Raw genomic sequence first — 27,399 nt, forward strand, 5'->3', positions numbered from 1 at the left:
GGTGCTGGGGAGGCACCAGTGACCTCCCTGCTCTGCTCTTGAGAGCAGTTGTACCTCTCTGGGAGCGAGGGGCAAGGCCATGCAGAAGTGATGGCAGCCTGCAGGAGGGAGCTTTAAAGGGTGCATGATGAGGCTGTTTCCACCCCTCTCCAAAGTTAATACGGAACAAAAGCCTCCCTTTCTGCTTGGGTGCTATTAGAACCAGTTGTCCAGGCTGTCTGTGGCTATGAAAGCGCACTCAGCACTTTCCACCAGGATCACTGCTGGGATTCAGCCAGTTTCCAGATGGGGAAGGGACATTTCCATCTTCCTACAATGATCCTAGCAGCTTCTTGTGTATCTGGGGTTCATCTGCCCACAGAGCTTTGGCCTCTGGTGCTAGCGCTCCCTCTTGGTGGTGCTTGAGGAGCTGATGATCAGCCAGCACCTGCTTCGAGGAGCTTGTGACACCATCCGAGGTTTAATCCTGGTGCCAGTTCCACTTGCAGGGGGGAACTGACTGTAGATTCCACAGGTCTGCACAGATGAATCAGTGCTTCCCAGTGTGTCACGACCTCTGTGGTGCTGATAGAGGCAGTGATTGTGTCCTCTTGGAACTGGAGTGAGACTGGCATTTTGGGAATGGGCTGATTCAAGCTGTGGGGCAGCAATCATTGAGGGTACATGAGCAATCATTTACTCACTCAGCTGCACACAGTGTTCCCCTGAGCTCCCCTTTGCTGCATTGCAGTGCTCGTGTTGATTGCTCTGTCTGCATCCTTTTGGCTGAGCTTATCAAAAGGCTGGTGGCTTTTTGTCGCTCAGGACAGAGGTTTAAAGGGCAGGTAGACAGAGGAGGCTGTGCTATGGAGGAGCTGCTATTCAAAAGCCAGGTTCTGGTGGTAGAATGGATGCTGAAATCCTTTAGTGACTAAAAGGCTCCGTTAAATGCAGCCTGTGTCACCTGGATGAAGCTGTTATTATTTCTATAGAGAACCACAGATTGCATCTGTCCCAGGTCTCTCTAATACTTATGATTTCCTGAAATCTCCCCCCCTCTTTACTTTCTGAAGGAGCCTCGATGTCTGGATCAGCTTCAATGATTTTGCAAGCACTGGAGCCCAGCAAAGAGGCGAAGGATTTAATCTGGAGAGCTGTCAGAACTGGCTGCCAGGAGAGCCCCATCCCTCCAACGCTGACCACTGTGTCCGGATGGGCCCGACAGGCCAGTGTAACACAGACCTGTGCATGGCCAAGCACAGCTACGTCTGCGAGTACAAGCCAAAAGGTGAGCTCTGCTTGTCCCCTGCTGCCCTCTGGCATGTGCCAAGGGAAAAGAGGGCTGCATGGAGGGGATCAGCCAGAGCATCACCCAGAGCAGTGGGACCGGCAGCAACCACAGTGTTCCCAGCAGAGGTTTGATAAACCTGGCTTAGCCCAAAGGAAGAATTTGGCCTATTCCAGCCTTTGCCATCAGTAGAGATAGAGAGCAGCGAAGCTGTGAGGCAGAGCTTTGGAAATAGCTTTTCTCTCTGAGCAGTCAGTGCTGCTGTCAGGGTTTGGTGCTGCCTTGGTGGCTCTTGCTGTCCCTGTGTAGTTTGTGAGATGGTGGGGTCTTGTGAGTTAAAAGACTGGAGGGCGTTGGAGATCATCAGGTGAGCTTTAATGTGGTGTGTGCTGTGTCGTGCAGCCTCCCAGATCTCCCGAGTGGTGTAGGGAGTAAGAAAGAGAAGCAGAAAGGGCATGAAATATGGGAGATTTAGGTGAGAAGGAAAAGCCATCACAGGCCCTGGAAGGATGGACAGGATCAACTGGATATGCTCAGAGCCCAGGCTGTGAATGAGCCAGGGATGTTCGCTGCTGCTGGAAACCAGCTCGTCCTGGCCATGAGGCCCAGGGGGAAAGGGAGGATAGGGACAACCATCCTCAACACCTCGTGCTGAGAAACTGAAGCAAAATCGGGGGGGTTGGAAGGGAGAAGTATTTGCAGAGTTCCTAGATGGCTAAAGTGCTGAGTAGTGCAAATGCAAACGTTGCTTGTGCAGGATGAGAAAGAAACCAAGGCACCTGAAAGAGGCAGAAGGAAACTACAGGACTGCAGCATTCCTGAGTGCTCCGAGCCCTGCTCCAGCTGGAGCGGGGTTGGGGGAGCAGCTTCAGGCCTTGCTGAGTCTCGATGCTTTGCTCACACGTTTCCTTTGTAAACAGGAGTTCTCTTAAATGCCGAAAACTTCTTTGTGGGAGCCCCTGTGTTTGACACGCACGAGGCAGTGAGGAGCGTGACCGAAGATGCGCCGTCAGCTCCATGGCAAGCTCTGGAGGTGAGAAGGGTTTGCTCGTCCTGCTGCTGCCCAGGGAGATGCAGGAGGCTGAGAGCTGTGTTTGTCTTGCAGGTGATGGTGTTCCCTGAGCTGGCGTTCAGGCACGAGGGATATTTGACTGCCCTGGAGTTTGTGACACAGGAGCTGCATCAGCCCGTTCAAGTGAGGTTCCAGGTGCACAGACCGATAGATGGAGAAGGTGAGACATCTCCTCTCGATGCCTGGGGTGTTGTGCGAGCCAGCTTCACCAGGGCCATGTCAAACAATGTATGTGGCCTTCTTGTGGCCCTCTGTTTTCAAAGCAGAAGCTTTGAAGCCTTGAAGCCTCAGACATTTGGTTCTATTTCTTGAGGAGACTCAAGTGCAAAACCTGCTGGTCGGGGTGAACAGCCAGAGGTTGCCTTGGAGAAGTGATTGTCCTGGAGAAATTAATAAGAGGGAGAAACCTGTCTCAATGCATGAAGAAAGTAGGAGCGTAAGGAATGTGTGGAAGTGAATTGATCTTCTGAGCTGTACTTGAATACTTTGGGAAGACATCACGTGTCAAACGGGAATGTGTTCTGGTCCATCTGGCCCCACAGGTCAACAAGGAAGAACATTTTCCTGAGCCTGTTTCTTCCCGATGGATGAGATAATGTAATAAGCTTTTCATTCCTTGTACAACAGCTCCATAGTCACAGTTTTGGCAGTTAACTTCGCAGCAGAATGTTTGCTGTAGCCATAGGGTTGGCTGGTTACAAAAGGATATTTTTTGACACTGAAGGGATACTTTTGACATGAAACCATTAACTTAAGAGAAGTTGCTTAATGTGTTTTCAGTGTCAAAGCCAGCTCTGGACTCACTTTGTCTGGAGCACAGATCTCTTTTAGACTGCAAATTGCTGTGTTCTCACTGGAAAGGAGACTTTGTTATTAATGGTCTTCGTGCCTTTGTGAAGGTTTCCAGTAAAACAGGGCCCTGGTCTTGTGGAGCAGCAGGATGTGTTGCAGTTGCAGCTTGTCCTAAGAGTGGAGCCAAGGTCTAAGTGGGAAACGGTAAATTTGGAGCAAGGAGAAGTGTTACTGGTCAGAATGGTGATCCTTGCTTTCCCTGTCACTTCTTCCAGACTACCAGGAGGAAAGAAATGCCACAGAACCATTCCACGTGGCTCAGGACGATGGGAACTGGACGCTGTTGGAATGTCCTCCTGGCTTCCAGTGGTGCCATTTGACTAATCTGTGCTCCTCATTGAACGACTGCTGCAACGAGACCCAGTGTGCCAACGGTTCTCTTGCCAGCACCCGTCCCCCCCTCTCCCCTCTGCACAATGACAGCCAGCTCAGCTATGAACTCATCAAGGAATTCCTCTTTACGATCCCAGCCGGCCCTTCTTCTCAGTATCTGGTCAGTGGTTACTAGCTGTTGTAACCAGTGAGTAGGAGGGGCAGTTCTCTCCTGAGTGCTCTGGGTGAATAAATGATTGGTCCCAGGTTGCAGATGGAGATACTGAAGTCCATTGAAATGAAATGACTTGCCCAGTGTCACACATGCCACCAACTGCAAGCCACGGGCTCCCTGCAGGAACCTGTTGCAATAGCCCAGTTGCTCAAAAGGCTGGGCAGCCATTCCCATTGCACTTAAGCAGTGAAGATAGAGCAGAAAGCTGGCTTCTGTGCTAGCACATTTGACTCAGAGGGGCTGGGGAGAGCAGAGTGGTGACATGTCTCCCCATGCTGTGGCTGGATCTGTGGCTTTCCAGTTGGCAGTAAATCCAGCTGCCTTGCCCAGGCAGGAGTTGGGTGCTGAGTGCTCTGAACTTGAAGCTTTAATCCAAAATGTCTCCTCTCTCCGCAGGTCACATTCAGGAAAGAAAATATCTTTGTCAAGGCTGAGGATGTCTTCAGTCTCCAACACAGTGCGGGCTTGGGCTCACTGCTCCAGTGCCAGCCGAGTACCACATCCCCTTACAGAACCAATGTCTTAAGCATGAACTCTTCAGAGTGGGAGCCTGGCCTGGCTGATGGCTTCTTTGGTGCCTCCTGGATAAACAACACTGTTTGCTCACTCCGTGTTTACTACGCAGAGGAACAACTGGTCCCAGTGATCAGCCCCCACAACACGGGGCTGGAGCATCCCGGTCGCTACACGGTCAGAGCCAACGTGGACAACGGGGTCTTCAGCACCAACGTGTCCTGCAGTTTCTGGGTGACTTCCACGGTGTCAGGCCTGCGTGTCATCCACCCTGCTCCTCAAGGTGGCAGGGTCTACCTGCCATCCAACCACACCACCCTGCTCATCAAGCTCTCCTCAGGGGTGAACGCCACAGCGAGCTGGCTGGGAGACAACCGCACCTTCCCCTTCGAGGGGTCCTGCCCGGCGGCTCTTGCCCCACTCACAGCAGAGTGTGCCCGGGAGAACAACGATACCTGGTTTGCTGTGGTCAGCCTGAGCAGCCTCAGGGAAGGGGTGAGCACCCACGTGCTCGTGGCAGAGAACGCCGTGAGCATCCAGAACATCACTGTCACAGTGAAAGTGGAGGAGCCCATCCGCGGGCTGCGGGCCACCCCTGACCCTGAGAGCAGAGTCCTGCTAAACACACGAGTGGTGAGTGCTTACTGCTCTTGTTTCATCCCTCAGCAGTGGTTTTAGCCCTTGGCACTAAGGGGGTGTGTGGCTCACAAGGAGGTTGGGGCTCAGCTCCACACTGGTGGGGTGTAGCACTGCTTGCTGCTAAGCACCGCTCCCAGGCCATGCAGACAGCGCTGCTGCAGACAGGGGCATGTGGCTGAAAGCACTGGTGCTTTCCAACAGGAAGTAGGTTGAATTCCCTCAGAGGTAAGTGCCTCCTGCAAGGGGGACACTGGCTTTCCAGTTCCATGGAAAACCAGAGACATTCTGAAGGACCAGCATTTAACTGCTTCTGTCCTGTCAAGGCAGTTACTCCTTTAGATTCGCTCTACTAAATCCTCACATCAGTTGGCTGAAGCTGTAAGAATGTTTCATCCATCCATCCAAGTCCTGGGGTTACTCTGGTGTTTGCAGGCTGTTTTCCTCCAGTCCCCTGTCCCCAGAGCTACAGCCAAGCCCTCGGAACCTGAGCAGGAACTGCCCGTGGGTGTCTGTGAAATGCTCTGCTCAAGCTCTGGCTGCTTCTGGCAGAACCCTGTGCCTGCAATGCCTGTTGGTCTCACCCTTCCTGGCTACACGGTCTGCTCAGGAGGCACTGTAGGAGTGAGGAGGGAGCCTACCCTGTCCAGTGCAGGGCGTTACAGACTTTGGGTTGTGGACAGGGGTCAGAGACTCAGCTCAGAGGTGTAGCTAAAGCTGAGTTGTTTCTGCAAAGCTATCAGAAGGGTTTTAGACAGCAAGAGAGAGACTTGATCACAAGAGCAGAGCCCTAGGGAGGGGGACAGGCAGCATGGGGTCTACTCCCTGCTCTGCTGTTGATTTATGGAGTCAGGGGCTGCATTTTTCTACCAGCAACAAGGCACAGATGATCTGGCACCTCTGTGGCATGCTCTGAGCGTCCTGTCCTGCAGCGTGTGATGCCTCCCAGCCTGGCCCTGCTCCCTCTCCAGTTCAGCTGGAGATCTCCCGGGGAGCACTGTGCCTGCTGTTCTCTTGCACTAGTGTGAAATGTTCTCCTGCCTTTCAGAGCTACATCCCAGTGATGGAAGCTGGCTCAGATGTGACTTTCCGATGGACAGTAGATGATAAACCATCTTTCACTTTTTACAATATTGTCTTCAACGTTATCTACCAAAGCCCAGCTGTGTACAAGCTTTCGGTAAGCCAAGGCCTTTCCCATTGTACCACTGCAAGCCTGGGTTTCCATCTCATCCCACAAACTAAGCAGGAAAAGCAGGGAGAGAAGGCAGAGTTGAGGTTTTCACTATGCACTTAATGAGCTTGTCTGCTGCTTCTCACTGAGCTGCTCTTGCACAGTTTCTTCCTGTTCTTCCATTACAGCTGACTTCCCTGCCTTCCTTGTCTTTGCTTTCTCCTCTTTGCTCCATGTTTTCTCTCTGTTCACGGAGTGTCTGCCCTTACTCATCCCGCAGGAATGAGGCAGGGAGCCCCACTGCAGGGTGCTGGCCACTGCTTTGGCAGGCAGGAGATGTGGATTCAGAACCAGGCAGAGGCAGGATGCAAGCATGAGGCTTTCACAGGCAGGCCAGAGCTTCTGCCCCAAGCTCATCTGGTCTGTGTCCTGTTCTCTTTCTACTGGTGCAGACTGGAGCTTGGGTTTTGTCATGACCCCAGAAGAAGGATCGAGCAGAGAGGCTGGGCAGAGGGAGGTGTCTCTTATGGAACAGTATCTCTGGCCAGAACATCTTTCTGTGTCGTGCCCTGTTCTGCCCTGCAGAGCCCTGGTCTGGCTCTAGGCTGCTTGGCCCCTTTGCAGGGTAACTGCTGGCTTCCTGCAGAGAGCCAGCCCAGCTCGAGGGCATGCTGCCACTAACTCGCTTGGTGCAGCACACTGCTGGGCAGCACTGATTTGCTGGGTGAAGGCCTGTGCTGACAGCCTGGATTGCTTCCACTTACAGAGCTGAGAGGGTGGCGTTAGTCTGGAGTCCACTGCGTTCGGTATAAGAGACCCACAGAGCCTAGACACAAACTCCTGTTATTTGCTGGGGTGGGAGGTCTCTGTTCAACTGGGTGTGAAGGATCCCTTCTGTCAGCAGCTCAGCTCTCCTGCAGGTGAGGAGGTGATGAGATGCTTCATCATTAGGTACCATGTCAGTGATACAAGCCTAGATAATCTTGAGGATCCTGCTTTATTTCTGTCTCGTCTCTTCAGACTCTTGCCTCCTTTCCCCTCCTTTACCCAACTTTGCTCTCCCTCTCTGTGCCCACTGCACCCAGGCTGCTGGAGCTGCCCTTGGCTTGGTTTTAGGAGGCTCTCCCAACCCCACTGTGTGCTTGGAGCCACTCATCTGCCACTGTCCTAAGGAAGCCGGGTGGCTGTTGTCCCCTTGGTGCCAGCAAGTGCCTGGGCTTTGCAGCTGGAGACAGTGTGGAGCAGGCAAAAGGGTAACTGGTGTGTTCAGAGCCAGAGGAGTCTCAGGATGAGCTCTTCCCTTGGTCCTCTGCCAGTCCTTCCTTGAACTGGCTTTAGGGGTGAAGATGTGGTGGTTCCAGCAAGAGGTGGCTTCACCAGGTAGATGACTTTCCAGTCTATGCTGCTTTCCAGTGCCATTGAGGCTGCTCTTCTCTGACCTTAGCTGCTCGCCTGCCTGGTGGGACCCCCTCAGCGCAGTGAAGCGCCACTCTCAGGAGAGGGCAGCACAGCAAGGTGACCCCAGATGCATTCTTTGTCCCACTGTCCTCCCCAGCTCACCGCCTCCAACCACGTCAGTAACTTCACAGTCAATTACAATGTCACTGTGGAGATGATGAATAAGATGAAGAACCTGACGGTGCTGGGTGTCCTGCCGGTCCTGCCTCAGAACAGCACTGTGGAGCTTACAGCAAGAGTTCAGGTTGATTCAGCTGTGGATGCTATGTTCCTGTGAGTCCTTTGCAAGTTGCCCAAACTCAGGGTCTTGCTGTGCACTCTTACCAGTCTTACCTTACTCCTTCTCTTCCCAGGGCCCATTTCTCTGCTCTGTCCAGTTGATTTGCAAGTGGGGTTCAGTCACACTGGCTGGGACCTAGAGTTCAGGCTGAAATGCTTTTCTTTCAAAGGGTTGCAACGCTGCTTTAATATCGGGTTCCTCCTCTTCTTACCAGTGCTTGTTCTCCTCTCACGGTGACAATTCCACAGCTCCCGCTTTGATACTTGACATTATGCTTCCTATGTTTTCTCTGGAAACCCCAGCCCTGAGCCTGCAAGACAGCCCTAGGCCAGGCCAGGGTTCCTCTGGGATTTCCTCCATGCTTCTCCTGTTGTGCAGTGTAACGTGGTTTGCGTGTTTCTCCAGGTGGGATTTTGGAGATGGCATGCAGGAGACATACCTGTTCAAACCTCCCTACAACAAATCTTTCCTTGTTCCTGATCGCAGTGTCCATGAGGTTGTACTGGAGCACAATGTTTCACACGTCTACCAAGACCCAGGTATGCTCAGGATGGTTCTTGGGAGGAAGAAGGGGCTCAGGCATTTTTGGGCCAGAAGCTGTTGCGCAAGCATGTCCTCACGACTGGTCTTTTCCTGCTCTTTCCCAATGCAGGAGAATATGCCCTGGTGGTTCTTGTGTCAAACCAGTTTGAGAACCTCACCCACTTGACCCCAGTGCATGTCCACAGTTACCTGGTTGATGTGAAGATGGAAGCAGAGGAGGATGTTCTAGTTGTGAGCCGCCCGGTCACCTTCAGGGCTGACCCATTGCCATCTCCTTACGGTGTCCTGTACACCTGGGACTTCGGGGATGGCTTCTCACTGTTCACAGACAGTCAGTCCACAGTGACATACAGCTACCCCAGGAGAGGGGTGTACAACGTCAGCGTGACAGCCAACAACACCATAAGCAGCGTGGAGACGGTTGAGTGCTACCAAGTGTTTGAGGAGATAACGGGGCTCCAGGTTTCTGCAGATGAGGCAGCAGAGCTGGGAGCATCCGTGACCCTCAACGCCTCGGTGCAGACAGGGGACAGCATCACCTGGATATTCGACATGGGGGACGGGACGGTGCTGAGGACCCAGGTGCCGGTGGTGGAACACGTGTACATAAAGGACATCAACTGCACGGTGAATGTGACCGCTGTGAATCCTGTGAACTCTGTCTCCCAAAGCGTGCCCGTTCGGATATTTGTCCTGGAAGTGCTCAAAATAGAGCCTGCTTCTTGCATCCTGGAGCAGCCGGATGTGCAGCTCACTGCCTACGTGACGGGCAGTCCTGAGGAATACATCTTTGACTGGACTTTTGGAGACGGCTCCTCCAATGTGACAATCAGAGGGGACCCCGTGGTGATGCACAACTTCACCCGCAGTGGGACCTTCCCCCTCTCGCTGACTCTCTCAAGCAGCTTTAACAAGGCTCACTATTTCACCAGCGTCTGTGTGGAGCCAGAGATAGTCAATGTCACCCTTCTCCCTTCCAAGCAGTTTGTGAGGCTTGGGGAAGAGAGCAGCTTCCAGGTCAGTGCTGTGCCTCTGTACCAGTACCGCTACCGCTGGGATTTCGGGAACAATGAGTCCACTAGGTCGAGTGGGACTGAGGTGACCTACACCTACAAGAACACAGGGGTCTTCCTGGTCACCGTGACTGTCTCCAACAATGTCTCTTTCAACAACGACACCGCATTTGTGGAAGTCCAGGAGCCAGTTGGGGTAGCAAAGATTGAATATAACGGGACAAGCGTTTTGGAGCTGAACCAGATCTACCTGTTCTCTGCCAGCATGAATGGAACCAAAGTGAGCTACTGCTGGGACTTTGGAGATGGCACTACCCAGCCTGGGCAGGTTGCTACCCACTCCTACAACAACACAGGCCATTACACTATTAGTGTGATGGGCAGGAATGAGGTGAGCTTTAATGAGACCACCGTGGAGGTCACAGTGAAGCGGCGGCTGCAGGGGCTGACCATCAATGCCAGCAGGACAGTGGTGCCACTGAATGGCTCGGTGAGTTTTGTGGCTACGCTTGTAGCTGGCACTGCCATCCGCTACTCATGGATCCTGTGTGATCGCTGCACTCCCATCCAGGGCTCCTCCACAATATCCTACACGTTCCGGTCCGTGGGCACATTCAATGTCATTGTGACAGCAGAAAACAAGATCAGTTCATTGCAGGACAGCATCTATGTCTATGTTCTGGAGCAGATTGAAGGCCTGCAGGTGATGAGCAATGACCTGGTGGAGGACATCTATTTCCCAACTAACAGAACACTCCATTTGCAGGCAGTGGTGAGAGAGGGAACCAACATCTCTTACAGCTGGGTGGCCCAAAGGGATGGCACTGCTGTGCAGACCTTTGCTGGGAAAACCTTCTCCTTGAGCATCCTCGAAGCTGGAAACTACACGGTCTATCTGAAAGCCACCAACATGCTGGGATGTGCAACTGCTAACAGGACACTGGAGTTCATTGAAAGCATCGGTCTTCTAAAGCCTTATGCCTTCCCCAACCCAGTGGCTATCAATGCTTCTGTTAACATAAGTACCACCTTAACCAGTGGCACTGGCATCACGTATGTTTGGTACCTAGAGGATGGCTTCTCTCCTGTTACCTCTGAACCCTTTATTATACACTCTTTCCAAAGCCCTGGAATGATAGAGGTGGTTGTTGGAGCAGAAAACAAGCTGAATTCAACCAATGCAACAGTTTATATCTGTGTAGAGGAAGTCATAGAGGGGCTGAGCATAGGGACTGCAGAACTGGACTGCAGATACGTCTCATCAGGCTCCACAGTGGTCTTTGAGGGGGAGCTGCAGAAAGGGACTGAAGTGACCTGGCTCTGGGAGGTACCAAACGGCACCTTGAGTGGCCAGTCCGTGGCTGTCACGTTCCCCACAGCAGGGTTTTACACAGTCTATCTGAATGCATCCAACGATGTGAGCTGGGCTCTGGCCAGCAGGAATATCTCAGTGCAGGACAGGATCCAAGGCCTGGAAATCCTTGCCAGCAAGAAGGTGGTGGAGCCAGGGGAACAGGTCACCTTTGTGATCAGGATGTCGTCGGGTACCTCGGTGAGTTACTTGGTGAGCATAAGCGGGGACTACTCCGTGGTGCTCAACGGATCCAAGTACACTCACGAGTTCACTAAGAGCGGCGATTACTTGGTGACGGTGACGGTGCAGAACCAGATCAGCATCGCACATGCCCAGGTGCTCATCTCCGTCCTGGAGGCCATCCGTGATGTCAGGCTCCTCAACTGCTGTGAGCAAGGCATAGCCACAGGCACGGAGAAGAGCTTCAGTGCCCAGGTGGGCAGCGGCTCCCGCGTGTCCTTCTCCTGGCAGTTCTCCCTGTGGAAGGAGCAAGGTCGATCCGTGGTCAGCATGGCAGGAGAAAGAGTTTCCTACACTCCAGAAGCTGCAGGGCTGCTCGAGATTCACCTCAGTGCCTTCAATGACTTGGGAGCTATCAATGTCACCAGAACCATCCAGGTCCAAGACCCGATAGTCCAAGTCTTCCTCACTGCCTCCAATGCCTTTGTCAACAGGACAGCACTGTTTGAAGCAGTCGTGGTGCCCAGCAGCAGGAGTGTTGAGTTCTTGTGGACCTTTGGGGATGGCTCTTCCACTCAAATAACCAGGGTTGCAGTGGCCAACTATTCTTACCTGAGCCCTGGGGATTACCTGGTGGAGGTGAATGCCACCAATCTCATCAGCTTCTTCATAGCCCAGCTCACTGTCACTGTCAAAGTGCTGGAGTGTGAGGAGCCAGAGGTGGAGTTGGCCTTGCCCCCCCAAGTCATCATGAAGCGGTCCCAGAGGAACTACCTGGAGGCACAGATTGACCTCCGTGGATGCATCAAGTACCAGACAGAGCACCTATGGGAGATCTACAGAGCACCCAGCTGCCTGAACCTGGATGACTCCAGCAGGATCCATCTGCCAAACGTTGATGTGAACAGGCCCCAGCTCGTAATACCAAAGCTTGCCCTGCAAGTCGGGAACTATTGCTTCATCTTTATTGTCTCCTTTGGAGATACCCCCCTGTCCAAAAGCATCTTTGCCAATGTCACTGTGATACCAAGTAAGCTGGTCCCCATCATTGATGGAGGGTCATACCGTGTATGGTCCAACACTCAGGACTTAATCTTGGATGGGGAGAAGTCCTATGACCCGAACTTGGATGATGGTGAACAGACCCCGTTGTTATATGACTGGTCTTGTACCTACTCCTCCAAGGTAAGAGCAGTTTTGCACAATCAGAAAGCTGGTCATTTGGGAGCTCCATCTGCACATCAGCTCCTCTATGAACATGGGTCTGAGTTGAAATGGTGTCGAGGGAGGCTTTGTGAGCATCTTTAATAAAGCTGCTCCAGAAGGAGGGTTGCAGAGGTTTCCCAATTCTCAGCTCAGGATGACGGTACCAGAGTTGCTGTGAGGAGCAGTGCAGAGCATCCTGCTGCAGTCCAGTGCTGGCCTTGTACTTGGCCTCTGGTTCATGGGTTCAGTGCAGCTGCTTCCATGACCTGAAGGAATTAGAGAGCTGCTGATTGCAGCCCAGGGACTGAGGGCTCTGGTTCCTCTCCCGTTAATGGTTAAATGTCTCTCTCTGGAGGAGACTCTGGAGGAGTCAAGTGACCACAAGTTGTGGCCACTGTGATCACAAGCAGGTCACTGTCCTTGTGGTCTGACCCTACCGTGGTAGAAGGACAAGGCAGAACTGCCCTTCGTATTCTTACCCATATTCTTAGAAGGAGCATTTATGATTGAATGTGAGATTTTTTTGCCTGTAAAAAGTCACTGTTTTCTATCTTGACCTCAGAATGGATGTGGAGTGTGTCTGGGTCAGACTTTGGAGTTCAATGTGAGCTTCTTGTGTTGATTGGGAATATTTATAAGCTATTTAATGATGAATTATCTTTTGTAAAGTAAGAATGTGAAGCTCAGGTGAAATACAGTGTTCCAGGACTAACTAACCTGAGCAACAGGATACTGTGCTTCGGTGTCCACACACCGCCCTGTTCCTGCCACCCCAGTGGTGGCATTGCACAGTAAGATCCGTAAGCGTGACGTTGTGTGGACCTGCATGCTTTGGCTGTGGACTAACCCGCTGGTCACCCGTACCAAGGAGGGTTTGAAAGTTCTTTTCTCCTTGCAAGCAGAGCTCGGCTGCAGGGTGCTCTCTGAATTTCAGTGCCAAGGAAGGAATTGTCACCATTTCCAAAGCTGCATTAGAAGCAGATGTGGAGTATACGTTCGACCTCACCGTCAGGAAGGAGGGGATGAGCCCCGAGGCAACGAATCAAACCGTACGTACCCCAGGCAACGGTCCCTGCCTGTCCTTGTGTGCCTGTTGCTGGACACAGGAGCTGGAAGTCCATGGCCCTTTTCCTAGGGAAGTTCCTAGAGGAGAGTGCTGCTGGCTTGGGACCGTGTCCAGCCACAACTGACTCCCTGGCCTGCATCCCCATTGCCATCCGAGAGCTAGCACCCTTTAACTGGGGGTGTGGAAGCTGCTGCTGCCTCCTGCACCTCCCAGCACCTGAGAGCAGGGTTTAGGGCATCGCTGGGGCTCCATAAATGATCTCACCCAGGTCACTGGCAGGAGCAGACATTGGTGTTTCTGTGATACATTCATCTTACGCTGCTCTGGGCAGCGCTTTTTGCTCTTCCTGCCAAGTCCTTTGAGTTTCTTCCTTCCTTTAGACCTTGTGTCAGTCTCTGTGCAGAGGGTGCATTAGGGACCAATCCTGAATGGTCTGAATGGTGTGGCCACAGATCTGCTGTAGGAGGAGAGTGAAGGAGCCTGTGGTCAGTAGCTCTTCTGGGTGCAGCCCTGGGCTCTTCCCATGCCACAGCACCAGGCTCTTTCGCCCAGTGAGAGCTTCCTAAGAGCTGCTGCTTCCTTTTACCTTGAGCAGCTCCTCCCTTCTCTCATTTAGGCTTTAAGGCAGGCTCTTTTGAAGTGCATGTTGTTTGTGTCAGATTAGGCCTGCTGCTGAATGCATCTGCAGCCCGGCAGCAGTTATGGTTTATGTCAGAAACATTCATCGTGGTGTGTTTGGCAATTGGAGCTGTAGTTAGGCTGGAAGTGGAAACTCTTACTGCCTGGGTTTTAAACCAGGGCTGCAGGATGACGGGAATTGAGAGTCTGTCAAGGACATTCCGTACTATCTGGTTTCCATGCAGGAGCGCAAAACAAGCAGGCCAGTGGCGCAGGAAGTTTGCAAATCCTGTAGGAATGAATGGAGCTTCACTGTGCTCCGGCGCAGGGCTTGGGAATATTTATCCTGTTCTAAAAGTCTGCCATGTTAAACAATGTCTTCATTGCTGTCTGTCTTTGAATGCAGTGGATTCATTATGCCAGGGCAGAGGGCTCGGTCCAATGCTGGACAATCCCTTTTCCTGGGGGATTAAGGGAATTCAGACAAAGTGCAGGGGTCAGAGCCATTGTGTCTGACCCACCAGTGCTTCTAAAGCTCCCCTGGGTGCTTTGCCGGGGAGGCGTGTGGACATCTTGAGATGTGCAGCTTAGAGCTAAAAGCCTGGAATGACATGGCACTCTCTGGGAAACGTGGTTCTTCCAAGCCGCTGGGCAAAGTGCCTTGGATGTGCAGTGGGAACTGTGTCCTGCCTATTTTGATCATCATTCCTGTCTCTCAGGGATATGGGTACTGTCAGAAATGATGAATGAGAGCCCAAGGGTCAGGTTCTGAAACATGGCAAGTGGTTCTAGCGTGAGCTGTGTGGATGGGAGCAGGGATGGAAACAGCGGGACCGTGCTGCTATGCACAGGGCAGCACATCCTCAGTCGGCTCTGGCTCACCCTCAGCCTTCTCTTACTCTGGACCATAAACACTTCCCATTTATCAACCTTTTGAGTGGAGGACAGGACCCACAGCCCCGGGTCCACAGCTGCAGAGGCAGGACCAAGAGTTGAGCCCACAGAAGGCAAAGCAGAGGTGCAGTCACATCCCCAGGGCAGATGCTCACCAGATGTTTGGTCTGTGCTGTGTTGGAGCCTTTCCCTGTTACACTGCTCCTCTTTCCCAGACTCTAACCTGGATCCCGTTTGTCTTGAGATGTCCTGTACGGTAAAGGGCTTTGGTTAGCATCATCCCCATTGGCACCACGAGCAGGACCTGTGCTGGGAATTCAGCACAGGGCTCCAAAGGGGCTTTTTTGGAAGTGATTTATGATGTTAAAAAGAGCAAATAAAGGAAATCCAGAATTACCTGGATTATGTAGGAAATCCAGAATCACCGTCAGTCCGATGCAGAGCGATTCCTCCTTGCAGACCCAGATGCTGGGATGTCTATGTGCCTGTTAGATGCCTGTATCTTTCTCTCAGATCTCTGATGGAGCCTTTTGCTTTCCCAGGTATTCATCAAGAGAGGGGGAGTCCCTATCGTGTCCCTGGAGTGTGTTTCCTGCAAGGCTCAGTCTGTCTATGAAGTTAGCAAGAGCTCCTACGTCTACCTGGAGGGGACATGCCAGAACTGTCACAATGACTCCAAGCTTGGGGTAAAGTCATTAGCAATGCTGGTCTTTGCTTCAGTGTGGTGGGCTTTAGGGATAGGGGGAGAGTCAGGGAGGGAGAGGATGGAAAGAGCCAAGTGAGAAATACAGTCCTAGATGTAAACTGCCACAGAGAGAAGGAGGGGAAACAATCTCTGACCATAGATGCAGTGGCTGGGTCAGGCTTGGGGGATGAAGGCTGACTGGTACCAGTCTCTTCATCACTGCCCCTGGAACTGGCTGCAGGACTGGCTTGTAGGGTTGGAAGTTTAAAGCACAGAGCTTGCCTGGTGTGACATGGGGCTCCTGCGTGGTGCACTGTGTCTCAGCGGCGTTGAGGAGGCCAGGAGAGCCTGTGGAGCAGGTTCCCCATGTCCTGTAGGCACTGGCCCCCTGTGAGATGCCCAGAGCTTTCCTTCACCCCGGGTTGTGGCTGCAGGACTCATGGCCTGTCAGTCCTCCATCAGTGTCTCCTCCTACCCAAGGGCTGGGTCATTTTCAAGCCGAGCCCATGGGCGACCGTCCCTTCCCACACAAAAGTAGTTTTTCCTAGAATAAGTCTGCAAAGTGTTTTCTTCTCCTGCTGCCTGGCATCTTTCCCAATTATTCTGGTGTCTCAAGCAGAGGTTGTTCAGTCTCTTATGATCCCCCTAAGCCCCTTGTGCCCTCCTGGACTTCCCCATTCCACTGCACAGCATCTCTGCAACCTGTTGAAGGAGGCAGGTCTCAGAAGTGGGATTCCTGTCGTGAGAGCTCATCTGCATTGCTCCCAGCATGTCCTTGTGTGGCATTTTCTGGTCGGGCTATCTCAGTGTTCCTCTTGTTATCGCAATTGTACGGTTGTGCTATTAACAGCAACCACCCAGGACACGTTCAGCTTCAGGCACATAGAACGTGGGGTCCCGTGGAGCCTCCACCAGCGCTTCATTGATTTCCTGTGGTTTGTATTCACTGTTATGAAATCCTCTTGTCAGAGGGTGATGTAATCCCAGAGACTAAAGTAGATCTCACAGTGGAAATATTCCCACCAGACGTTTGGGAAGGGCTCCAGTTCTTGTTGCTGTAGCGCACAAGAGTAAAAGCTTGAATTATCAACTGCAAATTTGGCAGATGCTCCCGCTGGAAATCTGTTGCTTTTTATAAGAGACTCAAAGCTGAAACCGTTTTAAGGACATAAGTTCAGATTGAAACAAAACCTCTCCTGTCTCTCGCCTCTTCATCCCGACAGCGATGGGCAGCGCACAGCTTTAAAAACAAGTCCCTCGTCCTGGACAAAAGGACAACCTCCACTGGTGACACAGGAATGAACCTGGTCCTGAGGCAAGGGGCACTGAAGGATGGGGAGGGGTATACCTTCACCCTTCACATCACTGACCTCACAACGGGGGAGGAAGGATTCGCCTCCATCGACCTGCTCCCGAACCAGCCTCCGGTCGGAGGATCCTGCCGGCTGTCTCCCAAGGGACCCCTCAAGGCACTGATGGCAAAGGTGCACTTTGAGTGTGCAGGTGAGAGCGTACAGCCCACAGTACCTGCCAGCCCTGCTTCCCATTCTGATCCCCAAAGCTTGGCCACAAGCAGCTTTGTGTGCCCAAATCATGGAGTTCCAAAACTCATGGTAGCAGCCAGGCACTTCTTTTGCTCCTAATTCATGTAGCTGAATGGTGAGATCCAGGCCAGGACAGTACTTGCAGGAGAAACTGGTATTTCAGTGCAGGAAACAGAAGATAGGTGCCTGAAACTGAGTCACACATATGTGGGTAGAGTCAAAAGACAGAGCACTGGGGCCTCCTCTGCCATGGGGGCTGGATGCTCCCTTTGGCAGTTACCTTCTCAACCAGCTGCAGAGACAGCACCAATGAGTCTAGCTTTGGAGAAGTGGCCTGGCTGACATCCTGTAGCCTTGGGCCAAGGCATAAGAGCCTCTGAAAAGCAGATTTCCCCAAATGATCGGTGTCAGAGATTAATGCTGTCTGTGCACGGATGCTGGGAAGCCACGCTGCAGAGAAGGTCAGTTCTGCTGGGGCTGGGAGGGCTGCTCACCAAAGCCTGGCTTAAGCTGGGGGAGAAGAAGAGGGTTCAGCATGATAAGGTTGTGGCTTTGGTATGCTTTGAGCTGCCCAGAGGAATGCCGGAATCAGTGAATGAAAATCAGTGTCTCTTTGGAGTGGTGGGAATTGGAGCTCTTAGAGGTTGTTTATAAGCTGAAGTGAACCGTGCAGGATATAGACCCACCGGTCTGTGTCCACCTTCACTGGTGCTCAGTGGCAACATGCAGTGCATTTCCCAACTGCCACAAGGCTCCCCAGAATTCCTGGGAGCTCCAAGGAAACCTGTGTGCAGGTTTTATCCTTGAACTCAGTTGTTCCTTAGATGCTGAAGTGCCTGAGGGCCGCGCTGAGCCTCTGCCTATGCCAAGCTTTGCAGGGCTGTTTGCCCTTGGGTCACTGCCATTCCCAGCCCCAGCAGAGTTATTCCCGTTTCATTTTGGTCACAAACCGTTCTTAAATCCCTTTAAACGTGGCAGCACCCAAACCCCTGAACATCAGAAACCTTCAGAGGGTCAGAGCTTTGTATTGCAAGCCCTGAAGACATCCCTGCAGCCTGGTGGAGTCCTCAAGCTCTCCTCACTATAGGGACAGCCTGTCCCTGTGTCAGAGCAGGGACCCCTTGCTAGGGACAGCTGAAGCTCTGATGGCTTCCTTGCCCCTCTCAGAGCCCACGTGTGGGTTTGTTTTGCAGGCTGGCGGGACACGGAGGACGCAGAGGGACCACTGGTGTACATCCTCATGGCGTCTCGGCACCGCGCCGGGCACTACCACGAGTTCTGCGTGTACAAGGGCAGCCGTGCCGAGCACAGCGCCTTCCTGCCCCCCGGCTTCCATGAGAGTGGCTTCATGGTGTCCGTGTCTGTCCTTGTCCAGGACCAGCTGGGAGCGACCGTGGTGGCCATCAACCGGTAAGAGCCACCACTCGGAGGCTGGGCTCATGCGGCAGCTCCAGGCTCCTGCATCACGGTCATGGCCTGGCCACTGGGTCCCTGTCCTGCAGGGCTCAGCAGGTCCTGGGTGAAGCAGGAAGATGAGGGGGGGCTCAGCAGAAGTGCAGTGAGAATTCCAGCCCTTGTGGGTTGAATCACACAACAGGGAGGCTTCCCCATACGTTACTGCTTTCCTGACCATCTCCATAATTCCCTGGTGACACCTTGCTTTGAAGGCACAGTGTCACGTTCTCAGATCTCTATGCTCTGTGCTCCGCCACCTCCTCTGTATCAGGAGCCCTCAAAAGAGAGTTGGCAGCACCAAGCTGTGGTCCCATCCTCTCAGGCCAGAGCCCATAGTCCTGCAGTGCCTGCAGGAGGAGGATCTGTGTCCCATTTGTTCCTTAGACCCCCAAAGCAGTGTAGCTCCTCCCAGCTAAAGGGCAGATTCTGCCCCCTTCTCCAGTCCTATTTGGTTTGCCCTTAACTCAAATGCCTCTTTCCCTTGGCAGCTCCATGGAAATCGGCTTACCTGAGGGCTTTCCAAGCCTCTCCCACTGGCTCTACAATCAAACTGACACTGTGCTCCAGGGCTTAGTGAAACAAGGGGACCCTCAGCAGGTCATTGAGTACTCTCTGGCCCTCATCACCATCTTAAATGAGGTAAAGCAGCACTCTCTGCCCAAAGAGAGGCCTCCAGTGATGTTCTTTGGCCAGATTTCGTGCAGCGATGCAGGGAAATGACTAAGGCTGCAGCTTTTCATGTAAACCAGTGTACGTGCATGCTGGGAGCTGGGCTGGACCTGTGTCCGTGCATCAGAAACAAACTCCAGACACACGATGACCAGGGAAAGCAGAGGGGCTGCAAAGTACAACTGGGGTCCTAGAGAAGGCAGTGGCCTGGGTGTCTCCCATGCACCCTGCTTTCTGCCCTCATATTCAGATATGTCAAACTCAAGCCTAAATACTGGATTTAGAAATGGAAATCAGCCCCAATCCCCCACCTCTGTCACACCTCCACTGCACTCCAACTCCTGTGATGCTGTGGGTGCTAAGGAGCCCTGCTCGTTCCGAGTGCTGAGCTAGTGCAGCTAGAAAGACCTTCCGCCTGCACACAAAGCTCTTAATCCTCCTGGCAGCATTCACTTTCTCTCCTACATAAAGTAGAGCCCACGTGCAGGGCAGGAATTTCAGTCTATACTCATTTTTCCTGCCCACTAAGAGCCTGCAGGGAAACACCAGGCAGGGGTGATCCCCTGCGTTGAGCTGGATACAGGCTGCCCAGTGATGTCCTACTTAGCAGTCAAGTGCCAGGCTGTTAAGATAATTGCTTGGAGAGCACAAGTGAAATTGAGGCAGTTCTACTGAAAACCCAGCTCATTAGGTCACCTCTGGGAGGAGCAGAGCAGGGAGATGCAGAGTGGGGGGAAGAGGAGACTTAAGCACAGCTCAGCATCAGCTGAAACAATCTGATACATGTCCTCACTCTGCTTTTATCCCCTCCAGTACGAGCGATCCATGCTTCTGGAACCTGAGACTGGGAATGAGTTTGAACTCCGGACCTGGACTCGCAACAACATCACAGAGACCCTGAACTCGCTGAACGTGAACACAGTTGATGACATCCAGCAGATCTCAGCTGCCCTGGCACAGTGCACGGTATGTTCCCCATCACCACCTCCAGCCTCTGCTCTTCCAAGGGGCTGTTTGCATGCTCCTCAGCTCTCGTGCTTCCCTGCTTCTCTCCCATGCACACCACACAGAGGACAGGACACACATCACACTGGTGATGTCCAAAGTGCTGTTAGCTCTACTCCTTGCTGTGCCATCAATCTAGCAGGCGCTGGTAAGATCTTGTATTCATGTGCTGGAGGATAGCACCTAAGGACTGTGTGCTTCTCTGGTCCCAGTCCTGGAGTGGCAGCTTGCTAGCAGGTAGGTCCCTTCACCTGCAGATGGAGGCTGTAGGAGAGGCCCTGACACACTGGAGAGGCACTGGAATAAGTTGCTAGGGGAGCCACAGAATCTCTGAGGACAGGCTGGACTCCCATCAGGATTAACACAAGTCAAGCAGGACCTGCCTTGAGCCAGGGGACGGGGCCAAGGACTGGTGTTCCTTCCAGCCCTCTTTCTACCATATGAGATTAGAAACTGATCTGCTCCACGGCTGACTGGAAGCACTGTGTTCCCCAGCCAGCTCGCAGCTTCAGCTCCCCAGTGCTGAGGCTGCTGCCTGGTGGATTTAGGAGTGGCTTTCTGTGTTTTGTCAGATGGGCAAAGGGAAGAGAGCCCAGTTATATAATATGCTGGGGTTTGGTGGTCAGCCAGGCCTCTCTGGCATGCTCTTCCTCCCAAATCCTTGCTTTCAGGGCTGGAGTCGGGCACCCTTGGGCTTGGCTGCGCTGCTTCTCCCCAGCCAGGTCAGCAACCTCACCCAGCAGCAGGCTGTCAGTGAAGTGATGGACAGACTACTGCATCCCACCCACAGAGTCCCTGTTCTGCTGCTCCTTTGTCTGCTTCAAAGGCTGTAAACCTCAAAATCACTTCTCTCTGTTCACCTTTGTTCAGGGACTTGGGGTTCAGCACATCCCATTCCCATGCGGGATTGGGTCATGTCTGTCTCTCCTATGTACTCTCATCTCGCGACCTGATCTCGCTGTGGAAGCTCAGGTCTAGAAATAGAGGTTTTGTTCCATGGGAAAAGCTGATGTTGCAGGGTTAGTTTGTGCTCTGGATTGGAATGAAAAGCTTAGAGAAACAATAATCTGGAATTTCCCAAGTGGCTGAGCCTGCTGTGGGGTTCACACATTTCCCGTGGCAGTGTCAATCAGTGCTGATACTCATTTGATTGTACCTACAGGGGAGAGGATAAAACAGAATGAATTTATCCTGGAAGGGAAAAGAGGAATCTCAATCTTAGTCAGTTCTCCTTCCTAAGCAGTAGCTCCTCTTGGGTCATTCCTCCCCATAACCTTTCTCGTCCCCACCTCTTTGATACCTGACTGTGCCTGGTCGACTCCAATTTAAACAGCATGTCCTCACTTCCCATAGCTTACAAATAAAAGCAGAAAAGGGGGAATGTTAGACCTGCAGATGCTGTTTTGATTCTCCACCAAAACATATGGTGAATCACGTCTGAATCCTATGATGATTAAAAGAGAAAAAGATGAATAAAAGCAAGGAACGGGGTTATGGTAACAGCTTCCATGTGTTGCCTCAGTCCCTCCCATCCAGGCCTCGAGAGTGCTGGGAGCTCCAGGCCATGGCTAGAACATTCTGTTTCTTGGACACATCTGGGAGCAGAGGGAGGGACATCCATCACGCCTGAGTGGCAGGATCCCTCCCACAGCCTTCAGGAGTACTTGGACACTCAAGTGGATTCAGTGAGGGCTAAATCTTGATTCCATCAAAGATAGCAGAGTGAATGGAGGGATCCCATCCAGCTCCTTCAGGTTGATTTCTGTAGATACAGTGTGTGGCTCCAGAGGGGTGGTCATGAGATGCAACAGCAAGAGATGTGCTTGGTCCTTACAAGTGAACTCCAGGGAACATGAATATGCTGCCCTTTATTGCTCTTTCCAACCCTAATGCATCCTCCATCAGACTTCCACGTGCCTGCCTGGAATGTGAGGGGAAGTGGGTGGAAGAGCCTTGGAGACACCAACGATCCAACTTGTTGATCAACACTGTTGATGATAACATCTCTCAGTGTGAGCAGAGCAGCCATTGCCTCTGCAGTCACCTCCCTGGGGCTGGAAAGAGACTTTCAGAGTGCAAATGGTGTTTGAACAAACATGCTCAAGTCTTTGCAGGTCTGAGGAGCTGCACTTGCCTTCATCCTTCCACGGGGATGTTCCCACTGCCTCAGACTGTGTTCCCTTTTGCAGGTGGTGAGCAAGGAACTGGTTTGCAAGTCCTGCCTGACAAGGACCTTGAACAAGCTGGAGACCATGATGACCATCCTGCAAGGGGAAACCACCCAGGGCACCGTGACACCGACTGGCATCGCCGACAACATCCTCAACATCACAGGTCAGTTCTGTACCACTGGGGTTTGGCCTCTTCGTGCTCAGCACTTTCTTCTCCCTGCACTTTTCCCAGGGTTGTCTTGGCTCGGGCAGCCATCCCTGCGGACACTCAAATACAACAGTTGTTAATAGACTCACTTGGTACTCCAGGGAATTCTCTTTTTAGTAAACAGTGAGTAAGAGCTATGGCTTCCAGATGCTCGCCTTCCCGGTTGCAGTCTGAGGGTGCCAAACTTCTCTGTGTGGGAATTCCCACCTGGTTACCCTGGGAGGAAGCAGACACCTTCTTTGCACCCCTTATAATGGGGTTCTGAGTGTACTCCATAGTGCAGGAGCTTAGTGACATATGTTTGCTTTATCCATTCCTTCCCTCTTTCCCAATCTGCTGTTGTAGCATTGTGCAGGAGGGAAATAAAGCCTGTTGTCATTAGTATTCACCACCAAACTCTGCACATTAGCTGAGAGACTGCAGGAATTGCTGACAGCTCTATTTTTAGCTATGGGCTACTGAACACTTCTGTGCAGCAAGTCATGTGCACAGTGTAGAGTTACATTGAGAAGACAGTGAGGAAACACTTGTCTGATTGCTTTGGGAAGGTGTCAGATGTTATCTAGACTCTAACACTTATGTAGATTGTTTACCACTTCCTCTGCCCCTTTATTTCTCTCCTGCAGGTGACCTGATTCACCTTGTCAACACGGTTTCACAAGAGTCCAAGCCCCAGGAGCTCCTTGCTGATGCCCACAATTTGCTGCTAGCTCCTAAAGCTTACAACCTGTCCTCCAACCTGATGCGCATCCTCATGAAGTCTCGAGTGCTGAATGAAGAGCCCCTGGAGCTGGTGGGAGGAGAAATTAAGGCCACAGGCAAGAGGTCTGATCCCTTTAACTTGCTTTGCTACGAGAACACACCAAACTGCCAGTTCTCCATCCCCCAGGCATTCAACACCACCCTTTCCAACCTGACGGATGTCATCCAAGTCATGTTCCAGGTGGACTCCAATCCTTTCCCTTTTGGTTACATCAGCAACTACACTGTGTCCACAAAGGTGGCCTCCATGGAGTTTCAGACGCACAATGGGGTGCAGATCCCCATTGGGAGCCTGGACTCAGAGAAAGCCATCACTGTAATGGTGTCAAACAACACGGATGCTCACAACCTCTCTGCTGGCACTGAAGTCATCGAGGCAAGAACATCTGTGAACCTCATTGTGGTTATGGAGAGCAACAACAGAGAAGCAGGACTGCACTTCCAGCTCACCTACAGAGTCCTCAATGGTAGAGCAGACAGATCCACCTCCTTATGCTCTTTGCTGTTCTCATGGGAGAGGAGGGCTGGATGTTGCAGTCAAGAGAGAACTGCTGTGGGGGATGTCAGGTGTAGCCAGCAAGTTCCACACTGCGTGGCTGAAGTTCTGGCTATCACAGGCATTATCCAGTCCCTAGTGTAATCCTTGCTTGTGGATTCTGGGCACTGAGAAGCCTTTTGCTTCTCCCAGCCATTCTCTTGAGCCACATTAGCACTGGAGGGAGCTCCTCTCATCCCTCCTTGGTCAGGTACAGTGGTACCCAGAGTCTCCTCTGCACTCCAGAATGAGAAAGTGCAATCCAGAAAAGCATCTCTCCCAGCTTCCTGCATTCCTGATACTCCTCCCTGAACACCCACTGCTGGCAGCAGGCTTGTGGCCGAGCTCTCCTTGGTCTTTATGAAGTATTTTCTGTTTTCCCCCCTCCCCAGATCACTACCTTGCAAGTGAGCCTGAGCCCTTCATCATGGCTTATCTGCATCATGAACCAGAGCCCAATGAGTACAACTGCACTGCCTCAAAGAAAATCAGCCTGGATGCCCTGGCTGGGAATGACCACAAGCTCTACACCTTCTTCACCTCTCCCAGGTAAGAGAAACCTGTCTTATAACCTCTGTCACCCACAGGCTGTCCCGTGGATGAGCGTGAGGGATGCTCAAGGCCTTGCCATGGTTTATACCAGGCTGCTTTGCAGGACTGGTGCTGCTGTAGCCGTCACAGTGCTCCTCTGTCCTTGCAGCTCTCCTGGGCAGGGAGCTGCAAGCTGCCATTCCCACACCCCACCATTGGCACCTCTTCTACCCTGGCACTTCTTTCTTCCCAGACATCTTCTGCTGCTGGTGCAGCAGCAGCTCAGTGCTCTGTGATTTGCCTTTCAGATCCCGTTTTTAGGGGTTCCCTGAAAGGATTCCCCTTTTTAGAGCTGTAAATATCATTCCCTGTATCATGACCCTCGCCCAGGGCCTCTCCTGGTAATGAGTCCCCTCCACTGCCCTTTTCTCTGTAGGTTCTTTGTGAGCTCCCATCCACGCTGCTTGGCTCGTAGAGCACTGCAGTTGTGCTGTTGGGTTTTGGAGCAAAGCTCTTCTTTTAATCAGAGCAGCCATTATAACTTCAGTTGCTGCCTTGGCCAGGAGCGTGTGTGTTCGTGCCTTGTGTTACTTCCAAGCCATTCCTAGGCATTATCTGAGAAGAAAAGATAGGCAGCTTGGGAATAGGTGGGGTGAGAGTGGAGCCACTGTTGTGTAAGTTGCTGCAGCTTCCATGGCTTTTGGTAACAGGATGCTCAAAGAGGGATTAATCGTCCTGATAAGTGAATGTGCTCCCAGCCAAGAATCCGGAGTTGCTGTGGAAGTGTCCTATGGATCAGTAGAACACAGAGAAGGGTGGGTGGGAGACCTGTGCAAGGCTGCCAGCACAAAGAAGAGGATGTGCAATGTAGTGCTCCAGATACTGAAACAGTACAAAGATAAAGAAGAATTCAAGTGGTCTGTGGAACCCCAGAGTTTCTCTACAACCAAAGGTGTAAATTACACCACACTCACTGGGCTTTTCCTCCTCAGTGTGTGCTTCCCCATCCCTGCAGCAGCGTGTTTTCATGGGCACACATCTATTAGAACAGGGTTGGTGTCCGTTCAGCGGGATTAATGATGTCTCCTTGCTGCCTTTCCCTTCTCCAGAACGGATGACACCATCCAGAAGTACTACTTCAACATCACAAACCATTTCAGCTGGTCCCCAGTGGAGGTGACCCTGGGGCTGTACACATCCCTGTGCCAGTACTTCAGTGAGCAGGAGAAGCGCTGGAAGACAGAAGGCATCATCCCACTGGAAGAGACCAGGCCAGACCAGGCTGTCTGCTTAACCCAGCACCTCACTGCCTTTGGGGCCAGTCTCTTTGTCCCCCCAAACTCCGTCCAGTTCATCTTCCCTGTGAGTAGAGCAAGCAGAGGCTGTGCAGCATCACCATGTGCTGAGCAGTTGGGTGTCACCTATAGGAAAGCCTTGGGCTCCTGATGGCTTCACATTCAAGCTGTGCCCAGCTGGCAAACCAGCACCGGTACCCGGGAGCCTTTGGGAGCTGTATGTGGGCACAGCTCACACAGGGGCTGTGTTCTGTGATCATAAATCCTGGCTGCTGCTAAATAGACCTTTGCAGATGGCTTTATCCTGGATACCTCACAGTTTGTTCACCTCTTAGTGAGATGCCAAGCTCTCCTCCCAGCTGGCACCCAGCACTGTTTTATCCCAGCCAGCTGCTCCCTGGTTCCTGGGGGCCTTCAAGCTCTCCCTGTCTCTGTTGATGTGACGTAAGTGGGAGCAGAAAGCTCTCAGCAGCTGCTGCAGGACACTCCGCATGGGCTATGCAGGGAGAGCTGTCTATATGCGTGTGGTATCGTGTCTGTAAACGATGGTGATGGCCAGGAAGGGGGCTCCTGGGGAAAGAGGGGGTCCTCCAGGAGGAGGACAGTGCCTTTCAACATACCTCTGTTCTTTCCAGGCTCCAGGCCCTGGCCTCAACTACATCGTGCTCCTCACATGTGCTGTCTGCTTCGTGACCTACTCGGTGGCTGCACTGATTGTGCACAAGCTGGACATGATCGACATCAACCGTGTGGGGGTGATTCCCTTCTGCGGGAAGAATGGGCTCTACAAATACGAGATCCTGGTGAAAACTGGCTGGGGCAGAGGATCAGGTTAGCCCATGGTCTGCTCATCTTCATGCCCCATCCCTCGCAGTGTTCAGGGTCAGGTTGGACGGGGCTTGGAGCAAGCTGCTCTAGTGGAAGGTGTCCCTGCCCATGGCAGGGGTTGGAACTGAATGAGCTTTAAGGTCCCTTCCAAAACAAACCAGGCTGGGATTCTATGATATGATTCTGTGATTCCTATGGTGACATCTGTGTATCTCACCTCAGCACATCAGGCACCAAGTCCTCCCCTGCAGGGCTCCACAGCTGAGCTGGTGTTTGAAGCAGTCAGACTTCCAACAGCATGCACTCTTTAAGTGGTGTGATAATGGGGCAGGTCAAAGGTGTGAAGAAACCACCTCTGATCCTGCTTTCCCTGACTGGGCTGTGGTTGCAGGAACAGCCAGAGGCAGTGATTGTTCCTCACATCCTCTCCTGCAGAAGCATCCAGGCCTTGTGGGCCCTTTAGATGGACTATTTTGCTGCCCTTCAGCATCCGTTGCTTGTTCTGCTCTATGAACCCCAGCATCAGAAAGGCAGAAAGCTTCGCTGTCTGATCCAGGGCTGAGTCTGTAGCTAGAGCTGCCAGAAACATCACCCTGGACTTGGAAATCCAGGCAGCTGGGATGTGGAAGCTCTAAGTAAGGACAGAGGTGGAGCGCCACCAGGCCAGAAACATGCTCCCATTGATTTATGTAACCACTGGCTTCACTGGCAGCAGCTTTCTCCTGAAGCCACCCCAAGGACCATGCAGGTTGTGCATCTGGAAACTGGTACAGGAGAGATGTAAGGGAAATAAATATTCCAGCTACTTGGAGGAAAACCCATCAGAATAAACACCTCCTATTAGGGCATTAGCAAGGCAAGGAAAGGCAGCTTCAGTCCCCTCCAAAGAGAACCATGAGCTTGCCAAGGGCCATGCACCAGTCTGAGCAGCTCCCTGGGTGTGGGATGGCTCTTGAGCACATTCCTTCCTCCCCAGTCTCCAGTGCCCCCTCTGAAGGACCATTGCATCTGCTACCAGGTCACTGGCAGGCAGGGCTG

General features: G+C 52.4%; 1 protein-coding gene across 1 annotated transcript in view; it reads left to right on the forward strand.

Moving 5' to 3' along the window:
• The window catches only part of PKD1 (polycystin 1, transient receptor potential channel interacting), a gene marked incomplete at both ends in the record, with an annotated part of 84,506 nt that overhangs the window by 43,575 nt on the left and 13,532 nt on the right, over positions 1-27,399 (forward strand). The window contains 20 exons of the mRNA XM_080618752.1: positions 1,053-1,267; positions 2,188-2,300; positions 2,373-2,499; positions 3,407-3,684; positions 4,135-4,884; positions 5,936-6,067; positions 7,617-7,792; positions 8,205-8,338; positions 8,452-12,074; positions 12,998-13,144; positions 15,216-15,359; positions 16,582-16,861; positions 18,096-18,312; positions 18,846-18,996; positions 19,840-19,992; positions 22,221-22,365; positions 23,037-23,639; positions 24,100-24,256; positions 25,348-25,600; positions 26,169-26,364. Of these exons, the coding sequence (XP_080474878.1) occupies positions 1,053-1,267; positions 2,188-2,300; positions 2,373-2,499; positions 3,407-3,684; positions 4,135-4,884; positions 5,936-6,067; positions 7,617-7,792; positions 8,205-8,338; positions 8,452-12,074; positions 12,998-13,144; positions 15,216-15,359; positions 16,582-16,861; positions 18,096-18,312; positions 18,846-18,996; positions 19,840-19,992; positions 22,221-22,365; positions 23,037-23,639; positions 24,100-24,256; positions 25,348-25,600; positions 26,169-26,364 (7,994 nt within the window). The remainder of the gene's footprint in view (positions 1-1,052; positions 1,268-2,187; positions 2,301-2,372; positions 2,500-3,406; positions 3,685-4,134; positions 4,885-5,935; positions 6,068-7,616; positions 7,793-8,204; positions 8,339-8,451; positions 12,075-12,997; positions 13,145-15,215; positions 15,360-16,581; positions 16,862-18,095; positions 18,313-18,845; positions 18,997-19,839; positions 19,993-22,220; positions 22,366-23,036; positions 23,640-24,099; positions 24,257-25,347; positions 25,601-26,168; positions 26,365-27,399) is intronic.

This window comes from Psittacula echo (genome assembly GCF_963264785.1).
Source record: "Psittacula echo genome assembly, chromosome: 5".
NCBI lineage: Eukaryota > Metazoa > Chordata > Aves > Psittaciformes > Psittacidae > Psittacula > Psittacula echo.